The sequence below is a fragment of the Saccostrea cucullata genome, unplaced genomic scaffold (genome assembly GCF_032062105.1).
Source record: "Saccostrea cucullata isolate Sc308-1 unplaced genomic scaffold, CSIRO_AGI_Scuc_v1 ctg1289, whole genome shotgun sequence".
Lineage (NCBI taxonomy): Eukaryota > Metazoa > Mollusca > Bivalvia > Ostreida > Ostreidae > Saccostrea > Saccostrea cuccullata.
In genome coordinates, this window is record NW_026928460.1 from 54,202 (window position 1) to 71,892 (window position 17,691).

The window sequence follows — 17,691 nt, forward strand, 5'->3', positions numbered from 1 at the left end:
AATTGTGCGTCGTTTTCAAATACATACTTTTATCAAGATGTATAAAATTGCACAAATTGTAAACCACATTTTACAGAAATCGGCGCATGATACGGGGGTTATTATCAAGTGATAAATACACAGTATGTACAGTATTCTCCATTATAAAAGGTGTCTAAGTGCGCTTTATAAGTCCTCAAAGTTTTCTAAATTTTAAGGTGTTTGCCTGGAGTAAAAAAGAAAATAGAAAGTACATTACTTTATCAAGTCATTGAAAAATAAATTGATTTAAACAATATTTATTCAGAATACCGAATAGGTTGAGCAACAAGCAAACTACCAATAAATGCCCTCTCTATACAAAGTCAGAGGGTAACAAATACGATATTTACATTGATGTTAAGACTCTGCATGAATTTTTTTGATAAAACACCATATATATATTGCTCATACTGGACAGTCAAAAACTCAAACAGAATTCGTGTCCTTGAAAACTGAAGTCGAATGGTTAATTTGTTTTTATCGTGTCTTTGATAATTATCAGAACTTCCAATTCCCTCTGCATGACAATCTCCTTAAACTATCACTGCCAGGGGTCCGATGGTACTAGATTTGACCATTATAAGAGTTCCAAAGTATACAAAACTAGAACCCAAAGGAACTTCCGGAATGACTTTCTGTAACGAGATTTTGAAACAGAAATCTTTTACCGAGACAAGTTTCGCATCCGGGGATTTATAATCGTAAACATCTTTTTTCACTCTGTGCTACATAATTTCCAAACTGAGATTAACAGCGATTAAAGTTAAGCCCAAACTTACACACTTATAAAAGGACTGTATTTTAATGTCCCATAAAGTGTAGAAAAATATCAAAAGAAAAATTTTATTAAAGCAATTTGAAGATAAATGAATTGTACAGTGTGCGTTCAGTATGCGTGACGACTGCTCGGTACGTATTGATGGGCGATCAGTAGATTCGGGTAATTTAACACTGAGGCTGCTAAAATTGAGATATCATGTCCGCCTTTGATTAACGCCGCTAGTTACATCTTATTTCCGAAAAGGAAACGAATGGTTAGAAGAAAACGAGGTGAGCTGTCTCCTTCATGGGCTTGATCTCGGTGGAGTAGACGCTTATTTCACCCAGCACCGCAATAATAGCTGTACACTGTAGCCGGACTGAAGAAAAACATCTGCCCCTCCATGATAAATCATTAATTTAACTGTCTTGATTCGATTTTCCGACGAATTTCTGCAAAAGACGTCGTTAATTATTTATACAAAACGGTTTGGAGATATAAGTGTTTAATCTAAGTCGAGGATGTACCAATTAAGGCCGTAATGATTGCTGCGTTTTGATTGGTTGTGAGGCGCAAAGCAGGTGACGTGAACATGACGGCACGCGCGCTGTTACGGTAGCTTGGATTCCGGTATACCACGTGACCGAAGCATAAGATCGGCAAAGGTCTGATATACCGTGACCACAAACAGAAAACGGACCAAAAGGAACCGAAGCTCGCAGCAGTAGCTCCTCTCAGAGTTGGCGGAGATTGCACTTGGAAAAGGTGAACAAGAAAAATTGAAAAACCTTTACTGGTAACTTTTTATTAATTACATGAGATAAAAATAAGCATAAATAATACTTTACTTTTCTTAAGGTATTGAATACTTTATTTAAAAAAAAATATTGATATTTTTTTCCCCAAAATTGTACTTGTGTTAGCGGATTTTTTAGGAGTTAAATTTAAACTTCTTTTATGCACCTTTGAGAGCGCACAAGTTGTGACGGATATTTTATGAAATTTATGAATCTTGTATTTAACCGAAATATTTTGAAGACATTATTTTAAAAAACCATGATAACTTTAATCTAATGAAATTCTATTCTTTTTCCAGAAATTCGGGCTGCCGTCAAAGAAACCATGCCACATACTGGTGAGTGACTTTTTTTGTCTTAAAACATTAATTCAAATAATCAGCTGTTCATTACCAAAGAAATATTTTTGCATAAATTCTATATTATTTTGCTTGCATGGATCGCGAAATATTAACAAAAATGTATTTTATAAATTCATCAAAATTCCTATTTTATTGAATAACTTTAAAAATTATATATATTATTGGCCATTAAGGAAAAGTATTACAAATTTCTCCTACCAAATTGATTTATAGCTGAAAAAATTCAACTACCAATAAAATAAAATTGATTTATAACTTAAAGTTTTGACAAACTTGATTATATTTAATCAACAAAAAGAGCTATCAAATACAGTATCAATTGTAAATGGCCTTTTTAAAAAAAAAAATTAAAGCAATCAATTTTATTAATTGTATATGGTCTTTTCGACCGTTAAAGTTTCTTTTCTTAACCACTAGTTCTTATTATATATAAATCATTGATTATCATACTATTAGTCATTGAAAAAAGTGCTACAAAATGATTGTGTTGAAAGGGGATTTATAGCTAAAAAATCTACTAACTGAAACAAAATAAATATCTGTAAAACATAAGAATCGTAACAAAATAAATATATGATTATTAAATATTATCAAAGGTTGGACAAAAATAGTTTATTAAATACTCAATCAACTTACAAAGCTATTCGGTACACTATCAATTATGTATTGCCTTTTTGATGTTTAAAATCAATGTCCAATGAACATCTTTTTTATTGTTAATGCTCTTTTCCGTTGTTAAAGTTTTTTTTTTTCTTGTTCACCAATTCGTATAATGTATTAAAGTCAGAAATTGTTTTTTAATATAAAAAACAAATTTTATTTCTTATTAATTTCGTAATTTTAACATAAATAAATTCTGTTCGAAATTTTTTTTCAAATTACATGTACTTCTAAAGCAATTACCGGTATGTTTAATAAAATGACCAAAAAAAACACATAGTTTTAGACAACATTTGCTCATCATGATTATTCATGAATAAAAATACTAATTATATTTGATACAATGAAAGAAAACAAAAAGCTACGAAATGTACGTCAACGTTAACTAACATCTAAATGGCTTACAGTTTATAAAACGAACGACGGAATTTTTTCGCTAAATTTCAAAAGGGAGTTTAATTAATGCAATGGATAAATCGTTGGAACTTTTAACTTAAAAAAATCTATTGAAATGGAAATTTAATAAATTCATATTTCTTATTAATTTTTTTTAATATAAACACACTAAAACAATACATGTATATACATTTCCGATAATCAATAACTAAAGGATATATTAAATTAATACACCTTTTCAATTGTTCTTATTGTTACTGTTGGCTGCCTAGGGTAGCTCTGCTTGTATAGTCTCCGTTTCTTTCTCGATCTCTATATTTATTAAAGCTTAGATACAAAAAAGTATTAAATTTTAAAAGTATCAAATTCTCCCTCTTATACTTTTGGTCGATTAGAAAAATATATCAAATATATATATAAATACGCTTATCAAAAATATGTAAAGGAAAATTATAATTTTCAAAGCAGAAAAAATAAAGCATAGAACAATTAAAAATTATATTGTTTTGAAAAAGAAAATTATTTGAGACAATATAAATTCCGTTAGCCTTTTAAATTTCCATATGAAATGAAGAGTTGGAAATTAAAATTTACATTTGATAAAATTATCTTTTACACCCCTAACAGACGGGTTACCTTGGGCAGCTTGAACCTCAATAAATTAATTATTAAAAGGAAAACAGACATGCATTGCTGAATGTCTTGAAAAAAAAAAAGATACCGATAAAAAATAAAATGTAAGGAAAATGGTTGCTCTGATCGCGGTTTAGCAATGAATGAATAATAATTTTAAAATCGTACAGAGAGGACCCGACAGATATATATATATATATATATATATATATATATATATATATATATATATATATATATATATATATATATATATATATATATATATATATATATTTACATTATTATTTTCTAAACATTTCCTAAGATTCCTTGTAAAATTGTTCAACCGCTGATGAAGTAGCATGGATAAGCATGAAAATCTCTTATAGTACCTACTGTTTTGCTTTGAAAATGCTAGCTGAATGCCATAAATATACACTGTACATGTATATCATATCAATCGTTCACCTAAGAAATGCATTAAATATTTGAAAATTTACGAGGAACATGAACTTAACGCTTCCGTTTTTTATAATAAAAATACGTAAATTGTTATAGGTCATGAGATCTTGTCCTCATGAATTTTAAAAATAAGATTCATTTCTGAAGTAAACGACATAAATGATAATTAAAACATATTTGAGACTTGAATGAAGAGTGGATTATTTTGAATCTCATCAGATGGTTTTTTTGTAAATTCAATAATAAAATCATGAAAATATAAATTTCTGATTTCAAATCGAAAATGATTATTAAAGAAAATTTCTATCTACTCACTAAACGTAGACATTAAGTTACGCCCAGCAATAAAAAGTGAGAGTTAATCAATAAATCCGATGTTTATGCGGGGATAGTGATTATCAGTGATAATATATGGGGATTTATTTAATTAGCTAAATCAAGAAACACGGTTTTGTAGCAGTTTGACTAGAATGCAATCACTTTATGATACATTTCTTTAAAACATGAATCATATGTTTCTTATAATGAAGTAAAAATAATATATTTTTCACGACAAAAAGAGAAATAGGAATTAGTTAGATTTTAAGATTAATCTTACTTTTGTGACGTTTTGACAATAAAAAAATTAAAAAATCACGAAATAATTTACATTACGCAGAAAAACGCTTTTGATGAATATTCAGAATAATGTTTCACATCCACTTTTTATTAAGACAATAGATTATACCCCGGTATATGTTTCTGGTTACTCCTATCTCTGTCAGTTTAGCTTTATATCTCTCCGAGTTAAACAAATCCTCTCAGTAACGATATCACATGATATGATCTATTTATTTTTTGAATGAGAAGAATTTAAAAATAGAGAAAGATTACGGAAAACAAGTAGATCTGAACAATTTATAAAACGAGGTAAATTATTTACAGGCAAACTGCTGAAAAAATATCAGCAGTATCGTTTTAAGTCTTTATTTCGTAAGGTCTATGGTCAATACAATGACTGTTTTTGACAGCAAATACAATTATCATTAAGTCGAATTCTGACTGATGGTTTTAAACTAATTGTTAGTCCATTATTTACACACTAAATTGACGACGGATTTCTCCGTTATGTCCCGATCATGACAAGGAGCACACGGCGGGTGTGACCCGGCAACAGGGGATGCTCACTCCTCCAGGGCACCTAATAACACCTCATGACGATGTTTAGGAGGTCCGTCTTTGCTATGCTCCAATTTTGAATTGTTTAATGGATCTTTGAGCTTGAAAACAGTTCTTTAACTCAATATATTTCATTCAAAACTTTCACCATTTGCTTAAGTCATTTTTCTGCATATGAAATATAAGGAAACTTGTGTACAAATATTCGTCATCTTCTATTGTGATTTATAATTGAAATAAAACAAGTCTTTTATGATTTTTTATGATCTTGCTTATTGTGTTCTGGTAAGAATTAGAAGCCATTTAGACATAATTTAATGGAGCATAAAAATATATTGACTTTTCTTTATCCTTAAGCCATTTCTATTAATGGTTATTTATCAATTCATGCTTTCCCCATTTGATGATCATTTCTTAATTCTGGATCTTTAAGAATTCCCAAAGCTATTTATTATACGAAATCATAGTCGACCATTTGTCTCGGGCCATATATGGAACACTGATTTGAACTATATGTAATTGAAGAAGATCAAAGTTTTCTATGTAAATAAGTATATATATATAGGTTTATTTACATACGTGAACACTTTGACCGGCTGTTTATCATATATATATGTATACTTCATATAAGGTAATGATTTTACTTATACCCAAACATTAGGTTGTGGTGTTTAAAGCAACGATTGTAGAGAAAAAATATTTCTCGTCGTTTTAGGAAAATATTCTAGTTATTGGGATTGATGAAAGTTACATATCCACTCTAGCAGATAAAGTAACTCAGTAAATTTTTTCTCATATACGTAAACTTCATGGACTCGATTTTTTTGGCCATATGTCAACGTCAAAATTTCAATCTTCTCCAAATACATAAAATTTAAACTGACATTCACGTTTTGATAATGTACATTGAAATTTGAACCAATACGTATAGTTTAAAATTTCAATAAATGAATTGTGATAATAATGAACAGTGCTCATTCTCTTACAAAACTTTTTTTGTTTTACAAAGTTCACACACTTCAATAAGATAATTTTTGTGTTTAAAATTATATTTGAATTGTTTTTATTTTATTTGATCATTTTATTATTTTTTTTTTTTGCTACATGTCAATGTCAACATTACAATCTTCTCCAAATACATAAAATTTAAGAGAGAGACTTACATTTTCAAAAGATGTAACAGCTGTGAAATTTGATACCCAGTAAAAATATATATGGTGTGTTAGTTTAAAATTTCAATAAATGAATTACAAAATGGCAGAATAATGAACAAAACATGCTGCATTCTGCCTAAGACCTCGACCGGTCAAAATGTGCTATGTTTCACAAAGTTCTGTACTTCCCTGTCAAAAAGATAATTTTATGCAAATTATGCATTTAAAATTATATTACTGAATGTCAAATTTTTTTTCTGACAAGAATCAAATAGAACTTATAAAAGACTTTAAATTGCAAAAAATTTGTCAACAACTTTTTTAAAAATTGTGCATGCATGTGTTAATATCTAGTTATTTCTCAAAAAAAAAGAACAGAAATGAGATATAAAACTCTAGTATAATTTTCTATAAATAAAAAAAGATAAACCACGTGTAAAGGATCATATTATGTAAATTTTTTAATTAACAATTCTGTCTGTTTCATGCTTTTTAGATACGTTTTTAATAACAATGACAGTCATTATGGTGTGTTATGTTGGTCAAATGAATGTGAATAGTAGCATTAAAGTTTTGAAGAGTTGGTTTGAAACTTGAAAAGTTTTCCTTTGGGTTTTAATGTCTTTTCAGACTTAAACTAAGGCCAAATTAGGTGAGTCAGTGAGACGCTGGGTGCTTAGTTATTTTGTAATTGTCCGACTTCAAATAAGAAAAAAGGCAAAGTTGAAAGAGTTTCTTATCAACACAAGCCGAAAATAACACCTCTAGTTCACTTTGATCATAAACCAAGGAAAACGATTCATATACCAGGGCTATCAAAACAAAATATTAATGACAATAATAATATATATTTTTTTAATTTTTCAATTTAAGAGATATGGTAAAATCGAAGGTGACGCATGAGCCAATGAATTCAATTGAATACATTAAATGGAACTACTGGTTTCCGAATATCACATGGCAATTACATGTAGTTATTCAAAATATGCTTTAATAAAGGCATAAAAACGATTGTGATTCTGTGACGGTGTAATGACTGTAAAGGTATCGAGTACACCTCAAAAGAAACAAGATGGCTCTTAAGGGTGCGTTCGTGCGCCTGCCGCCAGTATAGGACGATTGATCACGGAGATTGCACTGTAACCATTGAGAGAAATGTCTCCATCTTGATAAAGAAGCGATAAAAACACGTGCTACGTAAATTTATAGAAATCTTTACCATTCATCGATTACAATAATGATCGAAAAATTGTATAAATTTTTCTTTGTTATTAGTTAATGGGTGACAAAATGAATTCCACTGTGTGATATATTTTAATGATAATGTTACAAACACATGCTATTTTAATTCAGTTATGTGGCGACTGGGGGTAACCACTAATTATTACTTTTCATTATCTCATCATCAAAAATGTGTCAAAAACTTTACAGAGTATATTAAGAAAACCTTTCCTTATCAAATAAAAATAAAATGAATAGCGAATTTATCTTGAAATATCAAATTAAGAAGAAAGAAAACTGATAATTTGAACTTTCAGACTACTGTGTTATTTATAGTAACCTAACAACACGTTATGATAAACATGATGTAACATATGGAGATAACGAACGGTATTCAAAAGTCCATAAAACAATACAAAATGGAAGCAGAGCAAACATGTGAGGTGGGATAAGGTGCCATGGACGAGTGAGCATCCCCGATTGCCAACTTTCCTGTCTCAACTAGGAATGTCAATAGCCATCAAGTTGATGAAACTAAAATAAAAATTTTAATTCTTATAAATATATTTTTATGTTTTATGGATGAAAAATTACAATGAAATTTGTTAGCAAATACAATCTATAGTGAAATGGGGGCACTGTCAAGATATGGACCATTTGTCGTGTTTTTATACACAATTACATACTAAAACGCTTCAATAAACAAAGAAATTTACAAATTAAAAAAAATACATGATGAAATTCTTTGTTTTTCACATATATCATGCAATTTTCATTCTTCTTATAAAAAGGAAAAGAAAATTGGAGGTAGCGTTTATTGCAGTGAAAAGGGGGCATGCCAAAACACAAATTTTGAATTTATTCTATCCAACTACGTATTTTATAGGTCGCAATGGGTTTACATAACACCAACAAACGACTGCAATACTTTATTCGTTTCTAAAAAAATAAATAATTCTTACATTATGAAATAATTTTCTCGCCATGCTTTATTTTTCTTTTAACAATGTTCTACATGGAAAAAGGGGTAGAGGGAGGAGGGGGGGGGGGGTTAAAGGCGACAAAATTGCGATTTTTACTAATATCATGTAATATATAGAAAAATAAAATATTTGGGGGTTGCATTTAAATGATTCAGAGACTTATTTTATTTTTTAAAACTGAAGATAATCCATGCATATTTAAGTCCACAATAAAAAGAGTGTGTATAAACACTTCAACATGTTCAAAGAGAAAGACTAAAGTCATTTACTTTTGGTTGCAGTGTTTCATTTGTTGACTCACAAATTGAAATAAAACAAGATAAACTTAATGAATCTGTACCAGAAAATTGATTCCTCAAAAGTAATTAGGTTCCAAAGTTGTTTATTAATTTAAATATTTAAAGAAAAAATAATAGAAATGCCAGCTTTCAATGCATAGTTTATAGAGCTACCAGGTAAGCAAGATCAGCGAAACATTTTAGCGCAATTTGACGTCAGTTTAATTGTGACGTTATTGTGTTCAATTGTGACGGCAGTCAAGGGTATTGTGACGTGCCTGAGTCGACGCTGCGTTAAAACGTATGCGCAGATCAAGTAGATTGGGCCTCGTTAAGTTTCAGCATACTCTTATCAGCTACATACGGGTTTGACCGATCAGGTGATTCATTACACATGCTCTATGAAAACTAGGCATGCTAATAGCCACCAAGTTGATGAAACAATAAAAATAGTCTTATAAAAATTAAAATAACAAGTTTTATGGACGTTACAATGATATTGTCAGCAGATACAATCTATAGCTATCGTTGAGTCAAATGCTGACTGACAATTCACATATTACAGGTAATTGTTAGGTCATAATTACATGTAACACCCTTAAGTTTCTACGGATTTTTTTTATCTGTAACCTTGTTATGACAAGAAGTATAAAGTGAATAAGACCGGTCGACAAGGGATGCTTACTCCTCAATGACATCTGGTCCCGCCTGTTGTATTTGTGATATCCATGTTTGCTTTGCTCTCGATTTGTATTGTTTGAATGAGAGTTGAGCTTAAACACTGTCTGTTTTTATATATTTTATTGAGATCCACATCTTGAATCAAATTATTTATAGACGCCTCGTGTAGTAGATGATTGTTTACCAATAAAGAGTCTGAAGTGTTCTATTTCCTAGGGTGATTCTGAACAGCTGTCGACAATGTTGTAGACAATGAAAAGAAATTATATTTGTCTCGAGGTTTTTTTTCTCAGTGTTTCATTTGTTGATGGATATTTGAAGGTCAAACTGGGGTCAATCAGCTTGGAGGGGTCTTTGTCAATGGACGGCCGCTTCCGGAGCATGTCAGACGCCGAATCGTGGAGCTTGCTCACATGGGAGTTAGACCATGTGACATTTCCCGCCAACTTTTAGTATCACATGGTTGCGTCAGCAAGATTCTCACGAGATATTACGAGACCGGATCCATTAAACCAGGGTCTATTGGCGGAAGCAAACCGAAGGTAAATCTGATATGAAAAGTAAAAGTGAACTGATATCACAGCTGTTTACATTTGCTGATCTGATTCATATCACATGTAGATATAACATTTTTGTATATTAAATTAACACAGAATAATTTTCTGTCTCCTCATTAATTTATACAAAAAAATGTGATAACCGATGGATTAGTCAGCCTCCTTAATAATTTTCTGACATATTGTTTTTAATTTTAGCAAGTTGCCACGCCTTACATTATCAAACGTATACTGGACTTCAAACGACAACATCCGGGCAGTTTTGCTTGGGAAATCCGAGATCAACTCCTGACTCTCGGAATCTGTGACGAGCAGACTATCCCGAGTGTCAGTTCTATAAATAGAATCCTCAGAAATTCTGGTACATTTTCCTTCGGATACAATGCAGAGGAACTCATGGGATATCAGTCTATCTATGGTCGCTATCAAGGAATTCCGGGCATGTTGGGGTCAGCCTGTCCAGAAACAAATGGCTTCTCATTGGGTGTTCCTGGCCTGTCGTACCCAAGACTCGTGGAACAGATTAATGATACCAAAGGGGATCCGAAGGAAGATGGGGATGGTGAAGAGACCATGGAACAAAAAGGTATCTTTGTTTTATTTTAATTATTTATTGCATACAAATGTTTAGACACTGTCAGTGGAATACATACCTCGGCTCCAGGGCCATAAATCCTAGACGAGTGAAGGATATGGAGATAACGAACAGTATTCAATATCAAAGTCCATAAAACATATGAAACAGGAGCAGAGCAAACACGGACCTCCAAAACATCAGAGGTGGGATCAGGTGCCATGGAGCTCACTTTTGATCTCAGTATCACTTTTCCACTAGTTATTCATTTGGTAAAAGTGGGGAAGAGATCAGAATGGAGCTTGTCTAAGTTTTATGTCCCCGGTTAGTCATATAGACCATGATTAGTCATATTTATATTAAACTTAATATCATGGCATGCCGTATTCACAAAAATGAGCTAAACATAGTTTCACAGTTGATAAACTAGGTTTATCGACTGTAAACTATAGTTCACAAACCATGCACTATAGTTTTCATCTGTTAAACTATATTTAACTATCAACTTTAGTTTACTAATGATAATCTAAGTTTATCTGTATGTAATAAAACGTTGACAAAAGATTTTGTTGATAAACATAGATTTTGGAGTAAACTATAATTTAAATATATATTTTTCTGACATGGTTAATTATAGTTTCACAAACCTAAAATCTTTTTAAATTTTATATTATTAAGTGTTGTAAATCATAGTTTACAAATTCGTGAAACTGTATTTATCAGATAATCTATGTTATTAAAGTGCAAATGATTGTTTTCAGTTTAATATAGTTTACGGTTTGAAACTATAATTAGTTTTTTTTTAACTATAGTTACATATGTAAAATATAGATTAAAGTTGTTACATTAAGTATATATCAGAAAACTTTAGTTTACAAGATATTAGTTTATCAACTGTGAAACTATCATAGCCATTTTTTGTTAATATATATATAAACATATAGCTTTCAGGCGCGGTCACACTTGCTCATTTGGTTTATCGCTCGCTCCCTGATCGAAAGTAAAGAATGGGTAGCAACTGTTCCTTTGCCAGGCGCTCGTTATTTTGAAATGAAAGTTGAAAATCTTTCTGGGTTGGTGGAGTTAAGGGTTTTTTTTGATAAAGCGTAAACTGTCCTAATCCAGTTGCACAGGATTCTGGGTAGTTAAGAGGTTCATTTACTTATTATTTTAGGCCTTATGATAATAATTTGTTGTGAGAAGGAAATTACAAACATACTCGTACAACTACAGTCAGTCTTGTAAACCCATTTACTGTTTTCTGTCTAATTTGCTACTTAATGAAACTTATAAGAAACATAAATTCTGAAGTTGATTTTTCTTTGAGAAATTACAAATAATAGTTGACCTTGGCCTTCAACAGGAAAAAATCCACATTTTGAGTTGTTACTTTATAAAGTTGATTTGGCCTTGAACATGAAAGGGGAACCATTACGAACACATTTATTTGCTCAATATTTCATTGATTTAAAATTCCTTTGCATCATTTAAAATCATTCATTTTGTAGGACACATCTGCTACAAAATCATAATTTTAAACTTTTTTCAAAAAGAAAAAGCAATTTTAAGAGAGAATACCGGCCGGCAGGCTTTCCTATAAATCCTCAAATTACTTTGTTTAATCGTGGTTATGTGTTTGTGCGCCCATAAATAGTGAAATATAGTCGGACATGTCAATCTCGCCAAAGGCGAATCATTAAGGTGCAAAAAATATCATAACTGCTCCTTTAAAGTTATAGAAAGAAACATCAAGAAAGAATCTTTTTTACTCAGATCGTTAGAAATTCGTCACGCTACGATTATTAAGCATATCGGAGAAATACGGGGCCGCTTAACTCCTGTCAAATCTATCAGAATCACCTTTGATGTATTCACATCACACGGTGCACATTGCGCCGTCATAAAATAAGCCCCCTTACATCACATCAAATAAGATTTGGGTCCGGGAGTCAAATCAAAGAACTTCGATGGCCAATTTTCCCGTTTTGCCCCATTAAACCCTCCAAGTCACGGTGATTAAATGTTTATCATACAGGGATGAGAAGATGCGTAATTACCCAGCAAGCTTTGTCAAATTATTACATCAATTACCCAGCATGCTTTGTCAAATTATTACATCAAAAGACGATTCAGTTTTTAACTTTAAATGTTTTGCATGATTATGATTTTTACTTCTTTTTTTTTTTTTTGCTTATTAAAATCGGTTTTTGGTGTTTTGAATACCAAAAGCGGACTTGTAGATCGACGGACAAATTAAACTGTTTACCGACAAAACATTCAGATAATTATATTTTTAAATACGCGATAAATAACTTGGTGTAGTTACTGGGTACATCATTCACAATCATACAACATAACGCCTCTCATGTACCGATTTACCCGACGCAGTTCAAATTAATTGAACATTGAATTGGGAACTTCATTTAAGGTATTTTGGTTTATTGGGTGAGAAATATTATCATTTTGAAATCAACTCAAATACAATTTAAAAAAAAACATCGAAAATATATGAAAAATCAGTATATTAGAAGTTGGCATGTGAATTTCGCCTAAAACACACTTGTTTGATAATGTTCATGCAGTTGATATTTTTCATATGTCGTTATATTTAGATAGATCATTTCAAACTAGTTAAAAATACAGTGATACGTACAGAACAATAAAGGTGACATGAAACAAATTCGCCTGACTGATAACATGTAAGACGCCGGTCAGTTTCACATTAATATTTTTTGAACAGTTATCTGCACTTGACCCCCCCCCCCCCCGAAAAAAAAATTCAATTTGTGATAACAGTTACTATCTGTAGTAAATAATGAATGTTATAACATAGCTTAACAAAGACAGAGTCTAAACATAAAGATTGGTATGAAATTTAAATTATTTTATTACACTATTATAATGATAACACATGCGCTGTCTATGGACTTCAATGTAAAATTCAAGATGCAGTTAAATTTTATATGTGTCTTTGATGGAGATTATTATTTGAAAACACCTCAAAATGCTGTCAGGATAAAAATATCGGACCATGCATTCATTTAATAGGTACAAAATATGGTCGTTATACACTGAATACCTAAAAAACGGCTACAGCGAAATATATATTTTTTCTCTCTTTAAGTTATACTCAGAGATTAAGAATACATGAAATTAAATTCAGAAAAAAGTGCTCATTTATCACTAACACCAAAATACACTGTACATTCAAATATCGATTTTTGAAGCGAAAACTTATAATAAAAAAATCTCCGCAGTCGTATTGTGATTACGGTACTATCGAATTTTGTTTGATTTATCACAGAAAAGAAAGCGTTTCATGATGGGAATGTATTCATTGACTGCTTGAGAGAATGAACTTGAAAAAAAAATGTTTGATTATAACTGTGACTTAAAAACTAGTTGAGAGGGAGTGTAATGTTTTGTTTTGTTTTTCATAACTTGTGCTCAATCCAGTTTACTTAAAAATTGTAATAAAATATAATCCAATCTAGCAATTATTGTACAATTGAATATATTGAGATAACGAACAGTATTCAGACTAAAAAGTCCATAGAACAAAACAAAATAGGTGCAGAACAAAAAAGGACCTCCAAAACAACAGAGATGGGATCAGGTTACAACCAAATTCTATGCTATGATAAACGTGATGATTTTAGCTTTTCTATCGTCAACGTCCCTTACTTATTTAGCAATATACAAATGTACCTTCATCACATACAAACGGAGTTTATCAGCTGATTCGATACGCAAGAGCATGCTCTACGTATTAAAAATATCTAAAACGAGGAAAATTATTGACAAGCACGTTGATGAAACAAGAATATTAGATGTCTCGTTTAAAGTCATCATTTCGTAATTAAGTTCTACGCTCGATACAATGACCTTGTCAGCAAATACAATTTATCATTCAGTCAAATGCTGACTGACTTTTTTCATACTTATTGTTAGTCCATTATTTATACACTGAACTGACGACGGATTTTTTCGTTATTTCTCGATCATGACAAGGAGTACACGGCGGGTGTGACCGGTCGGTAGGGGATGCTCACTCCTCCATGGCACCTGATCCCACCTCTAATGTTTTGGAGGTCCGTGTTTGCTCTGCTCCTATTTTGTATTGTTTTATGGACTCTGATATTGAATATTGTTTGTTATCACCATATCCTTCATATCCTTCATGGAGGAGTGTGCATCCCAAATAAAACCTTCAGAACCATTTGTTATCGAATAATCATATTTATAACGTCTTATACTGAGTTGTATAACAGTTCTGCACACATAACAAAAAGACTTGTTCCAAGAAAATAATTCATTACAAAACGTACCTCGTACAGCTATGTCGCACTGATGATTAGCTTGAATGAGGTGAAAAATGGTGGGCCATTAACATCTATGATGTTTCTTTTACATCCAACCTTTTGAAAATTATTTCTTCAACAAAAACAAAATATCTTAAGTAATAATAACATGATACAAAATGTTTTCTTATTATTATTTTTCCTCTGATTTCTTTCTACCTTAAAATGTGTTTGAAGGGTAAAAATGATATACTCATTAATCCATAAATGTTCATAGGTTTATTTAAAGTATTTAAATCTTGATCTTAAACAAATCAAGAACATCCTCCGAATCTCTGAGGTTAATACTAATTGTATGATGTTTATACGTATTGGACAGAGTAACCGACACTTTGCCTCCTTTTGTAGTCTAATAAATAGACTTGTTTATTAATAAATATTGGATAAAGTGAACAACAATGTTTCCCTTCGTAGCTACATGTAACTCCGTACAATTGATTACGTACTGGAATAAAATGATGCCTCCCTTTGCAGCCTACTGTCTACCTTCTTTTTTATGTATTAGGAAGAGTTACTGACATTGCTACCCTGTGTACCGTACACTTAACATTTTCAGCGGATTAGATAGAATGAATGAGATGATGTTTTCATTTGAAGTTTACTTTTTACGGTTGTCCCTTCTTTTACAGAATCATCAAAACAGACCTCAAAGCCAAAGGACAAGAATGATGATGACGAATTCAGAATTGAGGAAAGGTTTCCTAGCTTGGCTGGAAAAATTAGAAATACAAATACATCAAAGACAACAGAAAATACAGAGTGTTCCTCAAGAGCGTCCAATAAATATAATGCTCCCAAACCAGACAGTTATGAAACAGATAGCCCAGGAGAAATACCCGTCGAAGGCACCAAGTCTAGTGTGAATTTGATAGAAAATAGAAGCTGTTATGATACGTACTTCTCCAAATGTTTAACATCTATGAGTACAAAAGCCACAAGAGATATGTCACCAAGCGGACTGTACTCGCTCTATCACCCCTATTCTAGGTATAGCGCGTCGTCACGTGGTTCTGACGTCACACCTTACGTCATTCCTAGATTGTATATGTTTCCAGAGAACTTCTCATCGCCTACACATTCCTGTTTGTCACATAATGAGTCGGGAATGTCGTCCAGCGGCAGAGGTTACGATCAACATGTGTTTAAACGCAGCTCTCTAAATTTAAAATGAACATGTCCTTTTTTTTTTTAAATGTTCTGCATTGTAAATTATTTCTGTGATGAAAAAGTTTTAACAGGTTATCAAAGTAGTATACTTTTGTGTCTACTAGAATATGTTAGAATAAAACATTTTAAAAGAGGAGTATGAAGATTTATAATCTGCTAACTATCCAAATAAGTTTGGCTGTATGGCGTCATCTCTTTCGGCGCATGTAAATCTTTTACACTGTAATCATTATCTATGAACCAATAGACCTTTGCTGCTTAATATTATGGAGAAACACCAGGTCAGAAAGAAACATTCTCTTTATCTACAACTTGTTTAACATGAAATGTTGAAAGAATAGTTGTTGTGGCCAGAGTGTGGTTATGATTGGGATTTTTTTTTTTTCGAAAAACACAAAATTAAGTAGAATGCAAATAAAAAATTCCTATCGTGATAGTTGTTAGTGGTGGTATTAAGTGATAAAAGTATAATCAAACAAAAGAAAATCTGTTGGCAATGCATATGCTTATTTAGAGTTGAGGAAGTAAAAAATGCGGTTATTACATCTTTATAGCAAGTAAGTATATCTGGAAAATAAATCTAGAATGCAGATATTACATTCTTTTAACTTTACAGGTCTTGCGATGATATAATTTATCATATTTGCTCTCAATATTCAAAAGTCTCAATGTACATTGTCCTAAAGAATACACACCCAAACCAATCCTCAAAAGATAACAAACAATAATTACACTAAAAAAAAACCATGGAATGAAACAACCTGAGAGCAGAGAAAACATGGACGTACAAATCAATCAGAGGTGAGATTAGATTCATTAGAGGAGTGAGCATCCCCTGTCGACCGGTAACATCAGCCGTATTCTTCATGTCATAATCATGCAACCGGGAAAAATGAAAGTTCAAACTGACAAATATATGGGCTAAGAGTTTGTTCGAAAAACTGCCACTCCACATTCTATGTAATGATAGATGATACTGCTAAAATGGTTATTTATCGACAAGGGAATTTGCAAAAATGTTGACTTTAAACGGGACTGTTTATATTGTTTCCTCAGCTTGTCTTTCAATAGTTTATCATCAATTTGTTTGCCAATAATTTACCTCGTTTTAGAAATTGTTCATACGTAAAGCATGCTCTTTCGAGCATGAGATATATAAACTCGCTATACAGGTGATGAAGGTATATTGCTGCATAAGTAAGGAACGTAGACGATATAAAAGTTCAAGTCATCATGTTTACCACAGAGCTTGGTTGTTAGAATATCATTAACGTCTTTTTCTAATAAAATATCCAAATATGAAACAGATATGCCACTTTGTGTGGCATCTTATATATTTTAAGCTCACCGGAACACGTATATAGTATCTAAATTAGAATAAAAATAACCATTGTTATTTGACAAAACATCGTAGATAGTTCTAAATATCGAGTGGAAGGCATAGCATTTTTTTTGGACAAAATCTGCTTCATATGAATTCAAAA

At 31.5% G+C, this 17,691-nt stretch overlaps 1 protein-coding gene across 2 annotated transcripts; it reads left to right on the plus strand.

Annotated features, from left to right (window-relative positions):
• The first annotated feature begins 884 nt into the window (after positions 1–884).
• LOC134277649 (paired box protein Pax-8-like) lies at positions 885–16,380 on the plus strand. Of its 2 annotated transcripts, none has more exons than XM_062759974.1 (5): positions 885–1,577; positions 1,878–1,916; positions 9,870–10,090; positions 10,304–10,691; positions 15,670–16,380. In XM_062759974.1, exons 2-5 carry the CDS (start codon positions 1,904–1,906, stop codon positions 16,209–16,211), a joined length of 1,164 nt encoding a protein of 387 aa, XP_062615958.1. In that variant the 5' UTR covers positions 885–1,577; positions 1,878–1,903; the 3' UTR covers positions 16,212–16,380. The 2 variants fall into 2 exon arrangements, with proteins under 2 accessions (XP_062615958.1, XP_062615959.1); XM_062759975.1 differs by having other exon boundaries at positions 885–1,546.
• The last annotated feature ends 1,311 nt before the right edge of the window (positions 16,381–17,691 follow it).

What these genes read in the sequence shown, in the direction of transcription:
- LOC134277649 (XM_062759974.1), top strand. An exon ending in TTGGCGGAAGCAAACCGAAG is followed by an intron (nt 10,091 to 10,303) that starts GTAAATCTGATA and finishes TTTTAATTTTAG; the next exon opens with CAAGTTGCCACGCCTTACAT. An exon ending in AGAGACCATGGAACAAAAAG is followed by an intron (nt 10,692 to 15,669) that starts GTATCTTTGTTT and finishes CTTCTTTTACAG; the next exon opens with AATCATCAAAACAGACCTCA.